Source organism: Coloeus monedula (assembly GCF_965178545.1).
Source record: "Coloeus monedula genome assembly, chromosome: 3".
Taxonomy (NCBI): domain Eukaryota; kingdom Metazoa; phylum Chordata; class Aves; order Passeriformes; family Corvidae; genus Coloeus; species Coloeus monedula.
This window is the reverse complement of record NC_138783.1, coordinates 4648526-4669872: the sequence shown is the minus strand read 5'-3', so window position 1 is coordinate 4669872 and position 21347 is coordinate 4648526. Positions and strand designations below refer to the sequence as shown.

The 21347-nt window shown below is 51.0% G+C and overlaps 2 protein-coding genes across 3 annotated transcripts in view; both read left to right on the top strand.

Moving 5' to 3' along the window:
* Window positions 1–13863, top strand: part of RCSD1 (RCSD domain containing 1) — a 31228-nt gene extending 17365 nt beyond the window's left edge. Inside the window, exons 2-7 of the mRNA XM_082278661.1 lie at window positions 4497–4604; window positions 7006–7095; window positions 8341–8412; window positions 9561–9755; window positions 10338–11061; window positions 11885–13863. Of these exons, the coding sequence (XP_082134787.1) occupies window positions 4497–4604; window positions 7006–7095; window positions 8341–8412; window positions 9561–9755; window positions 10338–11048 (1176 nt within the window). The 3' untranslated portion in view covers window positions 11049–11061; window positions 11885–13863. The remainder of the gene's footprint in view (window positions 1–4496; window positions 4605–7005; window positions 7096–8340; window positions 8413–9560; window positions 9756–10337; window positions 11062–11884) is intronic.
* A 6139-nt stretch (window positions 13864–20002) lies between these two features.
* MPZL1 (myelin protein zero like 1) overlaps window positions 20003–21347 on the top strand; it is a gene marked incomplete at its 5' end in the record, with an annotated part of 37528 nt that continues 36183 nt past the window's right edge. For both annotated transcript variants that reach the window (XM_082277712.1, XM_082277711.1), the window contains one exon: window positions 20003–20094. In XM_082277712.1, the coding sequence (XP_082133838.1) occupies window positions 20019–20094 (76 nt within the window). The remainder of the gene's footprint in view (window positions 20095–21347) is intronic.

Below are 21347 nucleotides of genomic sequence, written 5' to 3'. Positions count from 1 at the left end.
CTGTGAACTCCATTGCTGAAATGACCTGGGTTAAAAATAACCGTGTAAAGAGTTAAGGGATGTATTTTTAGCCCAGATCGTTTCAGTGATCCAGTTTACAGCACAGCCCCACAAACTCACATGGGTGCAGGGGAGGGGGGAAGGGGGAGAGGAAAGGTCAGGGCAGAATGAGTGGTTGGAAACATAAGCTGTTGTTCTGCTGAAACCAAGGCCTTGCGAAACTGTGCCCCAAAAGCACTGACACTCCCTTGTTTTTCTCTAGCATACTGACAACTACCTTCTCATGGTGCTGAATATCACCCTTTCTGGATCTGTAATCAAGACACTATCCCCGAGCCTTGGATGCCTTATTGTAACTGCCTCTGAGACATTATTTTTGTCATTATTTTTGCCATCTTTGCTGTTGCTGAGGTAGATTGTGTGTGCAGCAATGAAAAGACCCCTATGAGAGTCACAGGGGAGCTTAGCAGCACTTGTGTGAGCACAGGATCTGGCATGATGGGCTGGTGTTGGAACAGGCTGCAGGGAATCATTCCTGTGAAGGTCTTTTGAAACAAAGGAGGGATGTGGAGGTTGGGGACTGGCTTCAAAACCGTGTCTAGATGCAGCTGCACGAGAATAGGGGTGACAGTTGCACGGGACCAGTACCAGAATTGTGTAACCATCACTGATTTCATAGCTGCTGAGTACTCCAGCCTTGCAAGGTGCTGTGGAGGTGTTGCTTCTCAGATAAAAAGTGATCCATCTGGCCAAAATGTCCTGCCTGCAAAGAGCAAGCGTGTTAGAAGATTCGTAGAGGAGGGAAGGAACAGATCTCTGCTGTTGTTCAGCTGGTATTTAGCCAAAACACTCCAGTGTATGACAGCCAGTAGAACTTTCCTCTCTTCAGCAGTCAGACCAGGTACACAATGGGACATTTCTGTGGGGACCTATTGGAGCAGGTCACTTCTGTGGGGATCCAGTGGACCCAGGCAGCCTGTGAGAGGAGCAAGATCTGTGCCAAAAACAGTGGCCTCCCTTCACACAATCTGCAGGGTCAGGGGTTGGTGGGCAGTTTTGCTCTCACAACAGAGGCAAGGACTCCGAGGCATGAGGAAGGAGAGGTTTGGGGGGCTCAAATTGGCACATTTGTACCTCAAACACAACTGAAGGCAGAACTTTCTTCCCCAGTGCTGCTAACAGGGACTAGGCTCAGTTTTAAAAGCAGACGAAGAAACATGGTGTTGAAAACATGGTGTTTTCAAATTTACTCAATTTTATAAACTTATTTGGAAGAGAAAAGTGAAACGTACACCTTACAGAGAACTTGGTAGTTGCACTTCCTTTTTTTGCACAGAATGCTGTGCTTACATTGATGATATAATTCAGTTCCTGTTTAAAGCTCTGACATTTTTCGGAATATACAATGCTTAGACACTTATTTTTATGGAACAGTAAAAGACCTCAGAGTAGCAGTCACTAAATTACTGATGGATTAAGCCTTTAACCTTAGCTCAGTGGTTTTAGCCCATGCAGACTGCCTATGCTTCTCTTCTGAAAAGGAAAAGAATCAGCAGTTTGCTGCAAAAAGTGCAAAAATCATGTCTGAGTAATTTCAGTGTTATTGCAAAAGAAAAAACCACACAAAAAACCAAAACCCACAAAAACAAAAAAACAAACAAAACCCAAAACAAGATAACAACAAAACAAAACAGAAAACAAACAGAAAATGAGCAGAGCTACTTCTCATCACCATTTAGAAAAGTGGTGGTAGGTTGTGTCACCCGGGTGGGAAACGTGACCAGGAATGGGAGAGGTTGCATTAGTCTTGTGGGGCAGGAAAGAGCCAGCACTGAGCTCTGGGGTGAGAGAAGCAGATGTCTTAGTCTTTGGTGTGGAAGAGACTGAGGGCTGGTGCACTCTCTGGGTTGAAAGTGATAAAATGAGGCTTCCCACCTTCCTCACAGTGGTGGGAAGGAGGAGAGGGGGACTGCCAGCCCAGCTCCTGGAAGTCACAGGAATGGTGTTCTCCTCGAAGTGCAAGGAAGGGAACTTTTTGCACCCAAATACAGCGCTTTCCCTTGACCAGAAGACACAGAGCCTGGCACATCACCTGGGGAGAAAAAAAAGCTGTAAAAAAAGCTGGATACAGCCCAGCAGTGTAACTTCCAGAAGGGATCTGAGAAAGGATCCTTTCCTGTTCTTTATTTTCCGTAATCGGAGAGTCTGCAGCTGGCAGCTTCTGGAGGACACAGCCCCGTGGGCTACTGGTGCTAATCTTAGAATGGCATGTTCAGTGCTTCCTGAGCCCCGGCCCCGCGCCCCGCACCCTCAGGAGCCGCCAGCACAGGACACCCATGGAACCGTGCTGGCCTCCCAGCTCGGATCAAAGAAAGGGAGCTGTGTTTTCAGACTGAAATTAAAAGAAAAAGAAAGAAAGGAAAAATTCACCCCGAAAAACAAGAGGTCAGGGAGGCCAAGAGGAAGTTCAGTGTCTTTTTTGGGTAAAGGCAAGGGGCTGTGAAAGAAGCTCTTGGAGAAAAGTGGATTACGAGGGAGGCAGCCCTTCTGCCACAGACACTGAGCACTTGCAGCTCCCTAGTTTCAACTGAATCCTTACTTCAGGTGTCCATTCTGCCATGCCCAGGTATCCTGGGAGCTGGTATGATGAGCCTCCCAGTCCATCCTGCCTTCTCGAGGTTCATTCTTTGCTCCTTCCTCTTTCCAGCCTGCCCTCCCTTCACAGCAGGGAGACACAGCCTGCATCGCAGAACTGGCCTCCCTCCCCACTTAGTCCAGCCATCATTTTTCATGTGCAGCAGGTTACTGATCTGCTTACTCACTGCTGATCTGCTTACTCACTCCTTCTTCCATTCCATTATCTGCCACTTTCCCTGCCTTTCACTCCAATGAAAGGTGAAAAGCTGAGGGGAAGGTGTGTGAAGGTCGTTGGGATGAGACAGCTTGATATGACTTCCTTGGATGCAGGAAAGCTATTCCAAAGTGTATGGTTAGTTTAACAGGGAATGGCAGACGCCTACAGGAGCTTGTGGGTCTGGAAAAAGAAGATTACGTTTACTGGGAGCATTTATTTACAGGTCTCTGAGAAAGGGAAAGGCCCTTTCCCACTATGCAAACTGGCCTTACCCACACTCTCTCTACCAGGCATTTCATACTAGAGACTGCTGCAAGCTGTGGGTGATGAGATGATCCTTAATGCAGCGTCCTTGATTTGCTTCTAGACTAGAAACTGTGAGTCTAAAGAAATCCCTTCCTTAATATGATTTCAAGTTTCCACAGCTCTTTCTTCAGCCCCTGTAGCATGGTTGCCCAAAGGAAGTGGTCCATGCATGGGCCAGATTGGTGTTGTGAGGGCCTTTCACCTCCAGTGATGCTGAAGGAGTGGTTGTGTTCACAAGACAGCAGGTCCCTCCCAGGCAGAACAGTGTCAAGGGAGAGGGAAAGGCTCTGCTGGAGGCTTTGCAGAAACAGAAATGTATTCCTCTAGCAACAGCCTTTGGGGAAACTTCCTGACGGAGAAGCAGAAGGGCATTGAGGCAGTGGGGTGAGAAGTGTGGTGCTGGTCATGGGCTCGTGGTGGTGGTACAGGGAGCAGAGGTGTGAGCTTCCTTACTGATGGTTTGTAACCTGGTTTCCTGTTCTGAGGTTTCCACCTCTAACAAAACCAGGATTGTTATTTCTGGTTGGAAGAGCAATTGTTGGTTAGTTATTCTCAGTTCCCCTGGTTTGGTTTCCCTGGCATCAGATACCAGAGATGAAGAACAAAGGTTTCCTTTCATCAGCTGTGATTTCAAGGCTTTCTACTCAAATTGCTCAATAGATACATAGCAAAGAAAACAAGGTAAATGTGGGATGACACCAGGGCAGTGTGATGTGGGAAGAGCTGCCTCATCCAGACTCCAGCACAAGCCTTCTGCTTCTCAGCCTGCTGTTGACCCAGGGGAGGGGAAGCTTCTCTCAGCCATGGTATTTCCTCCTTCCCCCCCGCCCGCCTGAGTATTTCACTGCCAAAAAAGCAGAACAGCAAGGGACACATCTCCAAGCAGATGTTGGCTTGCTGTGAGGGCTGGGAATGGCTTCTCACAGCAGAACCAGCAGAAAAGCAAGGCTGATGGTGACCAGGGCAGTAAAAAGGGTATGAGAGGGCTGAGGAGGTGTATGGGAATGTACCTTACTGCCCTGCTCCATCTGCTCGCTGCAAGGGTAAGAGGGACAGACACTTGGCTTGAAACACCTGGTTTGCTTCCATTGAAAAGTACTGAGTGTAGGCTCTTCAGCTGCAGCTGAAAGGCTCTGCGTGAATTACTGATTTTCTGGGATATTTGAAAATGCTGCTAAATCCTGTCTTCCAAAACCTCTTGCTCTCAGGCTGGGTGATTGATGCCAGATGTGAGGAACTCTGGTTCAAGTCCCTTCTTACTTTTGAACTTTGTAACACATGCACGGGCTTGCTTTTCCCAGCCTTCACTCATAACTTCTTGTTCCTGGTTTGTCAGAACAGGCCAGCAGAGACCAACTCAGAGGTGGACAAGTCGGCATCACCCTCAGTGGCTCAGCTAGCAGGGAAGTTCAAAGAGCAAGCAGCCAATGTCCCTGGAAAAGAGGTAAGGTGCTCTGCAGCCACCAGCAGGAAACTGAGTGGGAAGTTAATCACTTGTCTCTTCCTGCTGGAGCATCAATGATCTGAGCATGCATCCACCTTGATTTTGAATCTGTGCAGAGGACTCACCTCTCTGTGCCATGCAAGCTGTGGCAGTATCTTCCATGCATTGCCGACTGGTGGATGAGTATTTTGGTAGAGCCATGTCTTGGGACGGACACTAACTGAGATACTGCAAAGCTTGGTAGGGTGCACAGATTTACCCAGCAGCAGCAGACAGCAGTGCTGCTTTTGTGGGCAGACAGCAGCAGTGAGTAATGAAATAGCCAATGTTGATGGAAAAAGAAAGCAAACAGCAAGATTATGCAGTGTAGCAGCCAGTGGCAGGTCATCAGCACCTCGTTCACAAAAGAGGGTTTCCTCCTCCTTACACCTCCAGGTAATTACTTCTGTGTGAGTCTGAGAGAAAGCTGCCTCTTTACTCACCTTCACTGCCTCTTCCCAATGATGTTTCAGACTCTGTGCCTATCTCTATCATGCTGAAGCTTTATTTTAATGAAATCCCACTACACCAGGCAATCCCTCACACGCTGACTTTCACCAGCTAAGCTAAACGCTAGAATACCTCTCTTAGGAAGAAAGGAAAGCCAGGGTTATTTATGAAAGGAGGTTGACATTTTCAGAGAGCCTCCTGTATCATTATGCCTTTTTCTTTTAGAAGCATAAATGTTTGCTGGTGGCCCTTCTCAGGCAATGTGTGCCCTTTAGAAACTGAACTGCTCCCTTCTGCCACTCAGATCCCAGGCTGGCCTAAGGGTATCCTCCCTGCCACCCTTCCTGTCTTTGGCTGGATGCAGTGGTGACCTCTGTCCTGTAGGGCTGGCATTCCATCATCTATCAGAGTTTTGCACTCCCAGGATGGGAATAGCCAATCTTTTCCCAAGCACTGTTTTTTTCTCTCTGGTCGCCAGCACGCCACTCCATCCGTCCCATTACAATGATTTCCTCTTTTGAAGGTATGGGATTCAATTGCACTAAGTCCCTCATCCTTCAGAAGGCAGAAAGTTCCCAGACCTCTCTTGTGTTATCTGCAGACCTCTGCTACTCCCAAGCCAGGGCAGCGTGGAGGGGCCTCACAGTTCGGGGAAACTCATTTTCTCCAGAGACAGAGGAGGACAAAGTTTCCTGTCTTTTCTCTCCAAGCCATCTGTCACTTCCCCACCGGCTTTCTCAAGCTGGTTTCAGATTAATGGCCCAGTGGATGGTCTTTAACCCTTGCTTCGCCCATGCCAGCAGAGAGGATCCTGTCAACCAGGGAACCTCTGACACATCTGCTGTGGCACAGCGCAGCATTTCATGGTTGCAGAACCGTCAGGTTTCCATAAGACACATTTTTACTTCCTAGCATGACACGAGGATAAGGGCAGGGCTGCCCTTAGCTGCTTAGAAATGCAGCAATGCCATGGCTGGGTGCAGCACCTCCAGAATTTAAGTGACATCTGGTGCACAGGTCCTCCAAGACAACCAACTCTACAGAGGGTAAAGATGCCATAATCCAACTTTTCACATGCCAGCCTGTGAGAAGGCAGCAAAATTATCCAGATACTTTATTCTAGATATTATCCAAGATCCACAGTATTAGCCAGTTATTTTGGTTTTGGTTTTTTTTTACACATGAAAAGTATGTTAACAGCTTGGCAAGAGACTGCAAACCTGGCATGAAAATGGAGACAGTTGAGCTTCAAGACCAGAGCAATAGTTACGTGCTATGCATCTCTTCCTAGGGAGCTCTCTTGTCCTTCTGAGAGTCCAAGGACATTCAGAAGGAATCAATGTCCCTGCCATTAAGTTGCCTTGTTCCTTCTCCCCTAGAGAATCTGTTTCTTAGTCAAATTTAAGGTTACAGCTGAGGCCTTGTCCCTGTGAGCTGCTTTTCTTCATTCAAGAGAAACGAATGGGGCTGAAATTCTGAAAAAGTTGGAATTTCCCTTTTTTTCCCTAAAATGTATCAGATGCACCAGGTAGGCAGCTGGGACTCACTGAAAGGAAATCCTGGTAAAAACAGGAAAGAGAACAGTCACAACCTGTTCCAGTGTGAAGGGGTTTCTAGCAGGATGCTTTGCAGATGAAGTTTCTGGGAAGGCTTCACAGCTTAGAAGAGTGTCTGTTGCATCAAGAAAAAGATACAGGCTACTCTTCCAGTACTAAGACTGGGCTCCAGATGCTACAAGCACCCCCATGTGCTAATACCACCTTGTGCTGCCTTTGGATGACTCATTTGGGCAGGCTGAGCCCTGCCTCCCGAGCAGGTCACTCACACAGCATGCCCTTTGGTGCTTGAATTTCACTTCCTTTTTAAGAAACCTGATTTCCCTGCTGCTGAGTTGGTTGTTTTCTTCTCTTAGGTGCCACCACACAAGCCAACTCGGAGGAAACCACCCTGCTCCCTTCCCTTGTATTCCCACAAAACTGAGACAAGTGACAATGATGAGCAAGTGAGTATCAGTTTAATAGGGGGACAAGGTCTTTCCTCTCTGCAACCTGTTCTCTCCTGAGACATGAGTTTGGAGGTGGCAGAGAGGTCAGGCTGTGCAGCCAAAGACATCAATCTTGCAGCATCAAACCTGCCCCTGCCCTCCCACATGTACTGACTCAGAGTCAGCTCCATGCTGTTCCCTGCTCCTGCAGCATGGATGCACAGCCCATTTCTGCTGCTTTTGTTTTCACCCTTGGCTCACTGATGGATCCATCCAGTTACCACTGTTCAGGAACCACTGGTATTTTATTAGATTTGAGCAGGGAGCACCCATGCTGTTTGTTGCTCATAATGGGGTAATAGTTCTGCTCATGAGATTTTTCCATCCTCAGAAAAGGGGAATGATTAATCCAAAGTGAAGAAGAGGGTTTGTTGGCAATACCCACTGAATACTTCTTTAGGACCCTTGAATGCGCGGGTCCCAGTAAGCTAGCTGCTACTGAGGAAGGTTTACACTCAGGCCAGGACTTCTTTGGTCACTTCCATCCTTCTGTGTTTCAGGGTATGAGGTCTACCCACCAAATTTCACGTTGTCACCTGCCCTTAACAAGCAGGTAGTTCTTTGTCCTTCTTATCTGTGAGCTACAGGCTCTTGCTGCCTCCATGCCAAAGGAGTATTAAGTTCTAAAATGCTAGATTCCTTCCTTTTCTGAAAAAAGCAATATGCCCCTTCTGAAAGCAATGCTGTCTCTTTCTGAGACTGCTTCCAGCCTTTTCAGAGCTCTACCTTTCCTGCCATTTAGCCCCTTCCTGCTTATACTAATTGGATATCCTTTACCTTGGTTACTCAAGTGGTGGCAGAAAGTCTTTCCTGTCGCAGAAAGTTCACAATGTTTGCCGACATTATGGCTTTAAGAGATAGAATTTTAATCTGCCTGATCCTGAAATGGTACCAGGGGAAACTGTGCCACAGTCTAGATACCTTAGTGAAGGCAGTGTAGGAGCAGAGCCATCACACATCACCTAACTCAGACACTTCAGACAGCAGCCCTTCTCCCCCAGAGGAATGTATCTGGCTGTAGGATGAAAGGAGAACGGGGTCAGGAATGAAGAAAAAGAAACTTTTGTGTGAAAACACTACATGAGGCTTCATTTGCTTCCCTACCAGCAGTTTCTGCTTACCTCTTCCAAGTTTTCTGCCTTTATTGTATTTCCTGTTTCTCACCTACTTTACTGTGACGTTTTCCTGCATGTTGTTTTGCAGAAGCGGTCGCCAAATGCTTGCCCCATTCCCAAGGTCAAGGTGAAAAGCTCACCCATGATTGAAAAACTGCAGGTAGGTCCTGGCAGAACCCACATGGCTTCCCCATCAAATTAAAACTGATTGGCATGGGTCACAGCTACTTCCCGTGCAGAGCACCCACAGGGAAATGGGATGCAGGAGCCAGGGGTGACAGCCAGGTAAATGGGGCAGTGGCCTCACTGGTGAGGACCCAGTCCCACCATACACAAAGATGAAGGCAGAGCAGGTCTGGTAATGGCAACAAGCATCAGAAGCAGTCCAGTGATCCCCCGGCGTGTCCCTGAGCATGTCAGTGCATGGATCAGGATCGTTTTACATGGCTGGGCGTGGGCATGGCAGCAGCACTGCTCGAGCAGGGAGCAGGGGCAGGAGCCTCAGTTTAAGTGCAGCTCTTGAGAGAAAGTGAGGGAAACCGTGGCTGAGACTTCCTCCAGCTCTTTCCTGGCAGCAGTGTCACTTGCACTGAGTCCCCTGCACTCCATCGGGGAGCTGGCATCGAGCAGAGGCGGTGACAGTCCTGGCAGTGGGGCGTGTGTTCCGGGCTCTGGCTGTCCCACATGTGTGCCTGGAAGCTCTGCACTGCACTTCCCTCCTCTGGATTCCCACAGTTACACACAAACACACCCAGCGTTTCCTGCCCTTTTTATGTTTCTGCGGTGCCTGATCTGCTCTGCTGAGGGTGGTTCAGCGCTCCACAGCCTGAAGACAGAGTGCCCTGCCGCTGCCAGCTGCCTGTCCCGGCAGCACGTGTCACTCCAGAGCCTCCTGGCCACCCTGACACAACCTGAGCCTATTCATAGCACTGTCCCTCCTGATGCACCCAAGGACATTTGCCTACAGGAGGGTTTAAATCTTGAAGTGATTGCTGGTTGCTTGTTCAGATTTTCTGCCAGCTCAGCCACTGCAGAGTGTGGTGGCTTGGCTGGGTCACTGGAAAATCCCAAAAGGCCTCAGGATGACAAAAGAATATGTTCTTAGTTCCAGCTGCCAGGGAAGGACAAATGTCCAGTCATAACTGCTGTGCCCAGACTTGTTTGTTGACCATGTCACCCGGAGAAACCCGCAACCAGAAGGTCTGTGACAGCTGAGAGATGTGGCAGGGCAGGGGTTCCCCTGTGTGGTTATCATGTGTAGCACACGCTGCTGTCATGCACGCCCCTAATGGGGGTTTTTCTTTGCAGGCCAATCTGGCTTTTGCTCCAGCTGCTCTGCTGCCGGGAGTGTCTCCCAAAAGCCCTGGGTTGAAAGTCCTGGTTTCTCCGTTCAGCACGCCTCCCTCAACGCCCACCAGCCCAGGGACTCAGTCCCAGCCCAGTGAGACGCCAGTCAGCTTTGATCAGCCCCCAGAAGGCACTCAGCTGCAGTTCTACAACAAGGTAGGAGATGTGTGCTAGGATTTCTCCATTCCATAAGGCTTGTTTATTGCTTGGGGATGAAGAGGAAGAGGAGGCTGAGCCCTCAGTCCTGCTGTAAGAGTATGCATTTGTGGCCAAGAGAGAAGATCTATGCACCGGGTTCCAAAATGCCTTTTGGTGCAGCTCTGTGGAGTCTCCTCTCTGCCTGCCTCCTCCAGCAGCCTTCCTGGTGGGTGAAGGAGGGGTTGAAGGGGCAGGACCCAGTCACCTCAGCTCAGCAGTACCAGGGTGGCTGGTGCCAGGGAGTGCTGTGAGCAGGTGGTGCCACATGCCAGTGAATGTCTGAGGTGACTGAGGCTCAGTTTAGGGAGCCACACAGAACATGGCAGTTTGTCAGGTGTCACCAGCGTGTTTGGCACTTAAGTGGGGAGCTGTAACCTGCATTCACCATCACCAGCTGGAGTACAGCCTCCTTCCTCAACCAGCAAACTGCCCAGAGTAGAAGAAGCTGGGACATCCAATGCTATTTTCCTCTGTTGTGCTTTCCTGCTTTCCAGTACCGCTCTCTTGACTGCTTCAATGTCTGCCTTTCCTGCCTCCCAGGTGCGGACACGAGGATCGATAAAGCGCAGGCCTCCCTCCCGGAGGTTCCGAAGATCTCTGTCCGAGTACGGGGACGGGGAAGATTTAGTGGTCAACTTGTCTTCTCCTGAAAATGGTGCCAGGGAAGATGAGGTCTTTGGGCCCAATGGCAAGACAGAGGAGGCGGAAACAGGGAGCAAAGACCAGAAGAAACAGGCAGGGTCTGATGAGAAGCCAGCATCAAGGAGAGGATCCAGCAGATCAGAGGATGAAGAAAAAGGGAGCAAAGAGCAGAAGAATCAGGCAGAGTCTGATGAGAAGCCCCCATCAAGGAGAGGATCCAGTAGATCAGAAGATGGGGAAAAAAGGGAAAAGCAGGCAGAGGAAATTACTCCTTGCAAGAATAACACAGGGAATACAGAGAAGGAAGAAGTGTGTCATGATGCCCCAGGAGAGGAGAACTCTCCTCAGCCTCCCTCTGGAAACAGTGAGTTGTGTGAGGGTTCCCAGGGAGAAGAGCAGCAAAGCACTGCCTGTGAACAAGGAAAGGGGGACAAGGAGAAGGAGGAAGCTGAAGGTGAAACAAAGGAGAGCAGTGAGAACACAGACACACAGAGAACATCAGACACTGAAGAAACAGCACTGGCACCCGAACCGCTGCAGGATGCAGTGGGGTTAGAGACTGCCAGTGAGCCTTCAGTGTCAGCCACGCAGGACCAGGGCACAGCGTAGCTGTGACACACAGGTAAGATGGGCCAGCGTGATGATGGCTCCTAAGACACCTGAGGGTTTTGCTGTTAACAGAAATGGCAACTGTGACAGAACACAACAACAATTTTGCTGCTCCCCCCATGTCAAAAGCCTCAGATCTCAGGCCTGCAGAGGCTGTGAGGCAGGGTACTCAAAACGACCAGCCCTCCTGGGTGGTGTTACAGAGAGGATGGAAAAGAAGCAAAGCTGGTTCTGGATTCACTATAATGGAGAGGCTCTGCTTACCAGGCACCCTCCTGCATTGCTGTTTTGAAAGCAGTTTGAAAGTACTTGCAGTAAAAAGCACATTTCCCCAGCAGTAACCATGTATACACTGTATCAGTATGATTTCTTACATATACATATTTATATGTGTGCACACGTTGTATGTATACATGTGTACATATATATTCCCTATTTGTTCAGCTTGTTAGCTTTGCCAGCAAACCCAGGACAGACCAGTTTCATGACCAGCTCTGGAAGTGTGCAAGCAGGGGCCTTTGCTACTTGAAATAAAAGGATTTCTGCTGGCTAAAGCAGGACTTGTTCCATGCACCTTCTTGTGTGTTCTGTAACCACTGATAACAGAGCCACAGATGCCTGAGAATGTGTCTCATCCCACCTCAATCACCTCCTCTTCAAATGCTTCCTTGGTTTGGCAAGGAGCAGCTGAAGGAAGGATTCTGGTGCTCAGGCTGCAGCTCACCTTTGCCTCCTAGCACAGAAACCACCAAAGTACCCCCAGGACTTCCCAGCACTGCCTTTGCTTAGACCCATGATTATTTTTCATTATTTCCTTACGTATTTTCCCCTCTCAGAAGGACATATCCAATCAGGGCAGAGGAGACTTAACATGTGGATAGGAGCCATCTAACCCAATCAATGTGGAAGCTACTGGAAAACCTTCAGTGGCAGGAGAGGAGCAGAATGCAGAAATCCCCTGAGGTCCAGACTCATCACAGAGCTGAGTGGCCACTCGCTGCCTCTCTGCTTTGCACCATCATATTTTGGGACGGCTGGAACAAGACACTGTTTGCAATCTCTTCGGAGTTCAAAACTCAGGTGTTGGCTGGCGTTCCTTGGTGATATTTGGGGACTGAGAGACCTGACACCCACTGTCCTGGAGCCAGCAGCCACCACCACTCACAGTCCTTCTGCTTCTTCATCCTGCTCCAAAATGTCTTTTTCTTCTCCCCTGCATTGGTCTTAGATGAAGTTCATCAGTTACGTACATACATACACGTATGGTGCCTTTTTGGTTGCTTCTTTTAAAGTACTTTGGGCTTTAAAACTTCAGTAAATAATGTTTTAACGATGGGAAACAGTATGTTTTCTCCATATGTGCTGTATGGCAGACAGTGTGAACCCTGAACACGGGAAAACTCCTAGAACATGGATCATAAAAATACAAAATCCCTTTGGAGTGGGGCTGATCTGTGAAACAGCCACCTGTGGTAGGCTGGTAGGTCTTGTGTGCTTCAGCTTTGGGGTGCTTTAAGTGCAGTGGAAAGTGACAGCCAGCAGACTGTAGGCAAAGAAAAGATGTGCTGAGTAGGTCAACAGGGCAAGTTCTCTTATCTGGTTCTCGGCTCCAGTCCAGATTTAGAAGGGCTGCTTGTCCGGTCTTTCTCACTTCCAGACCTTATCCAATCTTTTTTGAAACTTTTACTGTCATGAGTGGCCACCAAGAGCCACTCATGACAGAAAGCATCCCAGCTTCCTGGAAACAGCCAATGAATTTTGTGCTGGTCAAAGAAAAGTAGTCTTAGCTGGCTGAGTTTCCAGTGGCATTGCCTGGCTGAACTGGCAAAGTTCAGGCAGCCAGTCCCTCCTAAGTACTTATGCACTGTACTAGATTGGCATTTACTCTTGGGCTACTAAAAGTCACAGGTTAGCAGTCACTATGATTTCTGTCTGGAGAGTACTTGGGGGAAGGTGGATGTCAGACCCTCACTTGACCAGTTTCCTGACAGCAGTACCTGAAGCTGTGCTGGCTACACTGAACAAAATGTCCACAGTGTGACGTGGACATGTGGACAAGTCTGGGCTCACTGGGCTCCAGTGAGCCAGACTTGTCAAAAGTTGAAGCATCAGCCAGATGTTAGGCATTGTGAATGGTCAGGGTTCAGTGCTTAAACCTGCTGCCAGCCACCTGGTACCCAGCAGCATAGACACGGCTGCAGGGACCAGGGCAGAACATTCTGCTCGTCCTCATCCCTCCCAAAGCTCCTTCTAGCAAACGTGAAGCTGAGCAGGGTCAGAGGCTTGGCTTGTCCCTGCCTCTCTGTAGAGGCACAAGCATTTCACACCACACAGCTCACATCTGTCCTCTGGCAGGCTCTGCAACAAAGCAGTGTTCCAAACCTTTGTGTCTGATATCCTCTTTCTGTTCACTAGCTCTAAAATCTCACGGGAAGAAGAGGCTCTGTGTGTGCCCTGCCTTTGTTTTTCCCCCATGAAAGCACTGAGGCCGCACTTGCTGAGAGCCAGCAGCGCTTGCCCTCCTGCATATCATGGGCTTGTTGGTAAACACGACCTCCACACCCTTTTGAGCCATGCTGTGGAGCACTGTTGTTTTTGAATCCATTTTAATCTGCTTGCTATAGCTTGTATTCCAGGGCAGGCTGCAATCACTGGCTGTCCCTTGTTTCTTCTCTCAGCAGACTGTCCCATCTGGATGTGAGTGGTTGTGCCTTACTGTACGTACAGATATATGTGTGCCTGTTTAGAGAATGTGTATGTGTGTCCCGAGCACGGGAATGGAAATCCGAGGGAGAAACAGAATAAAGAAATGGAATAAAACAAAAGCAAAACAAAAATGTATGTGTTTTGTTTCCTCCTAGAAAGATGAAGAAGCTGAGGAAGCATGGGCAGCTGGTAGCAGCAGACAGAACAGGGGTGAGATTTCCACTGGCATTAGGACGTCAACATTTTAATTTGAGAGAGCAACTACTGAGGAATAGGGAGGAATAGGACTTTTTGAAAGTCTGGGATGCAGAGGCGTGGAAACATGAGGATGACAGGAAGCATTAGCAGGACAGAGCACATCAGGGACAAGCGGGATTTGAACCAGGAGGGTGCTGTGGGCTCAGAACCCCAAAGGCGATGCCTGTGGCTCCCGTGGGTGCTTGTCCTGCCCGTGGATCAGCCCCGGGAGCGCCCGCGCACACCCGGGATGCGCGGGGACCGAGGGCAGTGGTGCGACACCCGCCCGGCGCCGCCAGGGGGCGCAGCGCAGGCGCGGCCCGGGACGAACCAAAGCCGCGGGGGGGGTGTGGGGGGGGTCTATTCCCCCGCCTCCCGATCCCCTGGGAGCGAGCTCGCCCGGCTTCCAGCGCCACCGCGGGCGCGGAGTGGGAGTGGGAATGGGAGTTGGAATGGGAAGGATAGGTTGTTCCTGCGCCCCTCGGATGAGCGCGGGAGCGCGGGGGAAAGGAGCGGAGCGCCGCGGGGGCCGCCGCTCCCCCCGCGGGGACGCGGAATGACCGCTAACGTGCAGAGCCGTAGGGCCGGGGGAAGGACGATGCCAGGGATTACCCGGGGAAGGGAGGGAGGGGGCGAGCCGGGAGAAATGGCCGCAAGCCCCGCAGTTCGGGAGAGCAGCGATGTGTTCCGGAGCGCTGGGCAAAGCCGCTGGCAGTGCGGTGCTGGCCGGGAAGGACAGACCCACACAGGTAGCAGACCCGCACAGGCCGCGGCGCGGCGGCCAGGCCGGGAGGAGGCGGGATGACAGTGAAGTGCCGAGCTGGGAGAACACCAAGAGAGCGGCTCGTTGGTCTAGGGGTATGATTCTCGCTTCGGGTGCGAGAGGTCCCGGGTTCAAATCCCGGACGAGCCCGCTAAGGAAGGGGCGCGGCAGCGCTCCCTATTTTGCCGCCGCGGGGCCCTGCTGCGGTTTTGCGCCTCAGGCTCCCCCGCAGCGGGGGCGGGGATGGCTCCGGAGCCGGGTTGGGGCGGCACGGCCCGGGTAGAGCCTCTCGGAACGGAGAGGAGCGGCCCCGCAGCGCCGTCTCGGTGAGGGGAAGGCGGGGGACTGCCTGGGAAAAGTGGGAGTCGCGACGCCCGGTGCGAGACGAGGAGGAGCGGCTGCTCCCTGGTGAGTTATTAACGCTTTTTCTTGCGCTAAAAAGGAACGAGTGGGTCTCGTTGCTATTCCCGCGCCTGTCCCTTCGCTTCGCTGCTGCGGAGAAGGAAGAAAATTCAAGGAAAAAAAAAAACCTGGGCTCGTCCGGGATTTGAACCCGGGACCTCTCGCACCCTAAGCGAGAATCATACCCCTAGACCAACGAGCCGCCGCAAGAGGCTTTTCCTCTCCCCTGCACAGGAACGCTTCGGTGGCGCCGCGCAGCCGCCGCGCGGGACAGCTCCGGCCCGACCCCATTCCCGCGGTGTTCCCTGTTCCTGAGGGGGCACGCGCGCTGTTCCTGTGGCTGCCGGCGCTCCCCGGGTTCCTGCCCGGGCACCGCGGCAGCCCTGTCGCCCCGTGGGTGCAAAAGCTGCTCGTACGTGGCGAGCTATCGACCGCGACAGCCAGACCACAAACCCCAGCGCGATGAGGGGAAATTCGTGGTTCATTTCCATAATTTCAAGCTGTACCACAGCCAAATAGTGGCAACGTTACTTTCCTAACTTGCAGATGATGATTTTATGCAGACCTGCTTAAATAGAGAGTCTTTGAACGCTGATGCTGGTCAGGGTAGAGGTCAGTGCTACCTTGGCTTTTGCCTCCGTACAGCAACAGCCACTACACTAATTTTGCCTATGTTCCAGTATATTCCAAGAAGTTGGAGAGATGGAGGGAGAGACGGGAAGGCAAATTGCTTCCATTTTATGCGCTTTCTTATGTATCAAGGTTATCAGGAAGACTCGTGACTGAAATTGTTCCTTAGCATCCATTCAGCACTGGAATAGCTCATCATTCCCCTCCTTTTCCATCCTAAGTTTTCCTCAGAACACTTATCCTTGCATAGTGGGTGACCCAAGACATTCTTCTTAATCAAATTATGGAAAAGCTGAGTTATGGAAGACAAGACTGAGAGGGGATCTCATCAATATATGTAAATATCTCAAAGGAGGATGGTGCCAGGCTGTTTTCAGTGGTGCCTAGTGACAGGACAAGGAGCAATGGCCAGAAACTAAATCATAAGAAGTTCCACTCCACATGAGGAAGAACTTCTTTGTGCTAAGGAGCCAGACCACTGGAACAGCTGCCCAGGGAGGGCACGGATTCTCCTGTCCTGGAGACATTTAAACCCCACCTGGACCTTTCTCTGTGTAATCTGCATAGGTGACCCTGCCTTGGCAGAGGGGTTGGGCTGGATGATCTCCAGAGGTCCCTTCCAGCCCCAACAACTCTGTGACTCTGTGACAAATAGTTCCCAAACTCTTCAAGGTCCATATGCAATTACTGTGCTGCTGCCAGCTCTTGAGTTTTGAAAAAAAAATCACATTTCTAGTTAACCAAGTAAACATGAATTGGGATTATCCGCTAGTCACAGTTTCTCCCAACTTGCAGAAGAAAAAATAACGTTGTAATAGACACCCAATGCTTTCTTGTACAAATAGAGCCTTTTTTTTTCTTTCTCTCTCATGTTCTTCTATTACTAATTCAAAATTAGTGTTTTGGGTGGGATTTTTTTTCAGGAGTGCATATCTTTGCACACTAAACAGTGTATACTGTACAATTCCTCTAGGATGTACAGAGATGCAGGCTAAAGAGAAAACAGTGAAAACCATTAAAAATGTAAAATCAGTCTGAATATATTTGCTTCTCTACCTAGAAGTTATTACCCCTTTTTTATAACATCAAAATCCTGCTTGCTCTCTGTGGCAAGCTACTAGAGGCCTCTCCAAAACAGTAGGAAAACAAAGGTCTGAATTTCTAACATAAACAACAGCCATGAAAAAATGTGTTTAACATCTTCCCCAGTGATACACACAGGTTTAGATATTCCTTTTGTGATAAGCAAAAGCAAAAGAAAAAAAAAAAAGAAGAAAAGTGTCTTTCCTTCTGTTGTGAGACTGAATGCTGATGTTACTGTGTGTGAGAAAGCTCAGAAACGAGTTGAGCAACTCGACAGCAGCCTGCCAGGAGGCTGCTGTGGCCTGAGCAGTCCTGCCCTGTCACTGCTGCTCGCCTCAGGGGGAATGGATTCAGCAGCAAGAGAAGTAACAAATCCCAGCTCTTCATATGCAGACTGAAAAAAATCAGTTTGCCACCAGCTCAGTGAGTTGAATTTCTAAGAAATTTGGTAAATACCGGTGTTGTCACTAGACAGAGTAGAGTTACACAGCTAGAAGGAAGAAGATGCAATATATGTTCCTCAGGACAAATCAAGTTGTCCCAGCACCCTACTTCCTTTCTGGAAGTAGCAGAAGAGAATAATTTGATAATATCTATCTGGATAAAGAATGTTCTGCTGTAAGTAGACCAGAGACTCCACCAGATGTTCTCTGTAGTGAACATCTGTATTACTACACAACAAACAGGGCAGTCAGGGCTGTTCCTGTGCAAATGTGATCTCAGCTCTGTCGGGGGAGGGAGAGTGTGAGTAAGGGGCACCTGTGGCCCGATCAGGTTTATTAGTACACAAAAAGGGAACATGTGAGCTCTGTGAAGGACAGTCAATTTGAGAACAAGAAAAACGCAATATTAAAAAAAAAACCCTTTAGGACTACTGTCTTGGAAAAATGCTTAGAAGGGTGAAGCTCGGCCTGTTCAGAGGAGTGAACATTTTTGAACTGTGCAATACTGCAGGACCTGGAGATAAACAGTGAACTCTGGGTGCTGAGGTGCTTCCATGCTGGTAAGAGCACTTCCAGCCGCCTGGGAGAGCTGTGAGGTTGGGCAGAGTTTCCATGGGAAAGAAGAGCTCTGAGGAAGTATTGAGGCAAAAAGGGCTTGGAATGAAAAGCTTATTCCTGCCTATCAGTTTCTGCTCCATTTGGAAAGCAGGGATAATGATGAATTGGCTAAAGACCCACCCCCAAGGGAAGTCAAATGAGGTGCCAACCAAACAAGGTGATATTTCCCTGCAATACAAAGAGTTGCCTGTGTTGTTGGTATTTATTCCCAAGCGGTGCCCTGGATTTCTGGTAGTCTGGGTTTCTAGAAAACACATACAACAGTTAGATGAGGAACATGCTCCAGAGCTTCCCCCTAGGGTATAAGTAATGGATGCATAAGCTGTTACATTTTAAATCCCATGAGAGCTGTAAGGTGGTGTCTGGAAAAAAAAAAAAAGTTTTTGCAGGAGGTTGCTTTGTCATGACCCTCCTCAGCGTGGCACATGGGAGTGGGCCTTTCCTGTGGCCTCTTTCACCTGCAGATGTGATGAGGTGGCCAGAGAGTGGCAGAGAAACTGGTGACACAGGCATCTGGGAGAGGACCAGCATCCATGGAGCACTGGGCAGGAGCAGAGCACCCCGCAGGCCTCTGGAGGCTCAGGGATGCAGTGAGCAATAGCCTTGAGGTATGACTCAGCTTGTGCAGCTTCTTTAAAATGCATGGTTGGGAAAACACGGCACAACAAAGAGGTTCTCAGAAGCAATGAGGAAGAGGGAAGGATGAAAGCTTGGTCTCAGGTGGTGTGTAACAGCTGGGAGTCCAGTCAGCAAGCTGAGGGAAATTCCAAGCAGGTATTTTCAGGCGAAAGGCAAAGATGGTTGCGTGACTGGTGCAGCAGGAGAGCTTCGGAAGGAGCCTGTGCTTACAGGCAATGCAGGCCGAAACAGGCTCTCTGAGTTAACAGGGAACAACGGGCAGGACTTCTGTGGAGGCAGGAGGAACCACCACTGTCTGTGCTCAGAGCTCACAGCAGCGCTCTCCCGCTTCCCTTGGGACAAACCGGCACCATAACAATCACCTGGGAGAACTCAAGGCTGGCAGAGGGGTTGGGGCACTAAGTGAGCACTGTGATCTGCTCCTGCCGTCACTGCCCTGTTGGAAACTGGGCCGAGTGATGCACGGCAGGAGACTTCCATAGCTGAGAGTGCTTGGGACACCACACCACACCACAGTCATCAAACCTTCGTGGTCCTTGTGGGCTACAGTCACCCCACAGCTCCTGTGGTGTTTTTGACTTACGGGAAGCACAACTCCCCTGGAGTGACTGCCAGTTTATTTGCAGATGGGCTCAGTGCCAGCTGGGCCCATCGGTACCATGCCTCCAAAGGCATTTGGATAAGCTTCCCGCACTGCAGGGTAGCTGCCGGACAGCGCCAGAGCCCGAGGCAGCCCTGCGAGGAGCGGCTGAGGGAGCTGGGGGCGCTCAGCCTGGAGAACTCTCTACAACTCCCTGAAAGGAGCCAGGTGGGGTTCAGCCTCTTCTCCCAGGGAACCACTGACAGGACAAGGGGACGTGGTCTCAAGCTGCACCAGGGGAGGTTCAGGCTGGACATCAGAAGGAATTTTTTTCACAGAAAGGTTGATGAAACATTGGGATGGGCTACCCAGGGAGGTGCTGGAGAGGTGTTTAAGGAAAGACTGGACGTGGCAGTCAGTGCCGTGCTCTAGCTGATATGGTGGTGTTGGGTCACAGGTTGGGCTCGATGATCTCAGAGGTCTTTTCCAGCCTCACTGAGTGGGTGATTCCGTGATTCAGCGTTTATGTGACGCCCGGGATGCACCGGCCGGGAGCGGCCCCGCAGCGCCCGCACCCCCCGCTGCACCGCCCGCCGGCCGCCGGGGGGCGCCAGCAACGCGCCCGGCTGGGGGCCGGAACAGCGCGTTCCCTGCTCCCATAGGTTATCTGGCCTTGACTGATGGCTCCTCTACCCAATCCCCGTGGAGCAGCGGGGCAGGGCGCGGGCGGGGCGAGCGGCGCGCGGGGGGTGTGTGTGATTGACGGCGGCGGCAGCCAATGGGCGGGCGGGGCAGGGGGCGGGGGGCGGGCCCGCGGGGGCCGGGGGCGGACAATGAGGGCGCCGCGGGGAGGTGGCGGCGGCTGGAAGATGGCGGCGGGCGGAGGCAGCGCGGGGCGGCCCTGCGCGGCGTGGCTGCTGATCATCGCCGCCGCCCTCACCGCCGGTGAGTGAGGGACCGAGGGACCGAGGGAGGGCCGGCCGCCGGTTCGGCTCTTTAATCCCGCTCCCGGGACGGAGGGCGGATCCGCGAGCAGGGCACGGCTGTGCCGTTCGCTGCCCACCCGGTTCGGAGCCAGGTTGGCGGCGGCCGAGGAGCCCCGTCCTCAGCGGGGGAAGGGTCGGTGTGCCGGGGACAAAGCCCCCGGAGCCGGCATGGGCAGGGAAGGGGTGCCGCGGTGCCAGGGCAGCGATGCGCGGCGGCCCCGTGTCTGCGCTGGTTCCACAGAATCCATTAGCTTGGAAAAGATCCCTGAGATCATCGAGCCCAGCCTGGGACCCAGCACCACCATGGGTTCTTCACTCCGGGGACGCCGGTGGCCTTTGTTGAGAGAGCCACGGGGTGACCGAGGAATGGGGACGCTGGGGTTGTGGTAAATGACTTGATTCGGTCAGTGGCGAAGTATTTGGGTGGAGGGGGAATTATGTCAGTCAGATGATGCGCTTATGACTCGTATAGGTGCAGAGTAAGTGCGGAATCACAGAACAGGTCGGGTTGGAAGGGACCACAGTGGGGTCATCTGGTCCAACCTCCCTGCTCGGGCAGGGTCATCTCAGAGCACATGGCACACGATTGCGTCCAGATGGTTCTGGAATATTTCCAGTGAAGAATACAAGGCTGTGGAGTGGTAGGAATTGCAGGAGTGAGGCTTAAATCTGCTGAGGCTCATGTTCTCAGAGGGCAGAGGGTTCCACACATCAGTTGGACACGAAAAGTTGTGCACATTTCCCATGCCAGCTCAGTGTGTGTAGATGCTGGGCGTGGACAGTGAGGGACTATCCAGTACACATATACCCAGAATATCCAGTGATGGATATTTTGGGTTGGCAGCACTTGCTTAGTGGGTAAAACTGCGTGAAGTACTTCAGTAGGAGACGTTAAAGAAGCCTCCTCAGTTCATATGTCTGGAAAACTGTAAAATTGTAAGTCTGTCTGGGAAGAAGTTTATTAAGACACTGTGCTGAGTGGTAAGGAACTTAAAACGTATTTCATAGAATTTTAGAATGGTTTGGGTTGGAACAAACATTAAAGATGATCTTGTTCCAATCCCGCTGCCATGGACAGGGACGTCTTCCATTAGACCAGATAGCTCAGAGCCCCATCCAACCTGACCTTGAACACGTCCAGGAATGGAGCATCCACAGGTTCCCTGGTCAGCCTGTTCCAGTGCTTCCCTACTCTCACAGTGAAGAACTTCC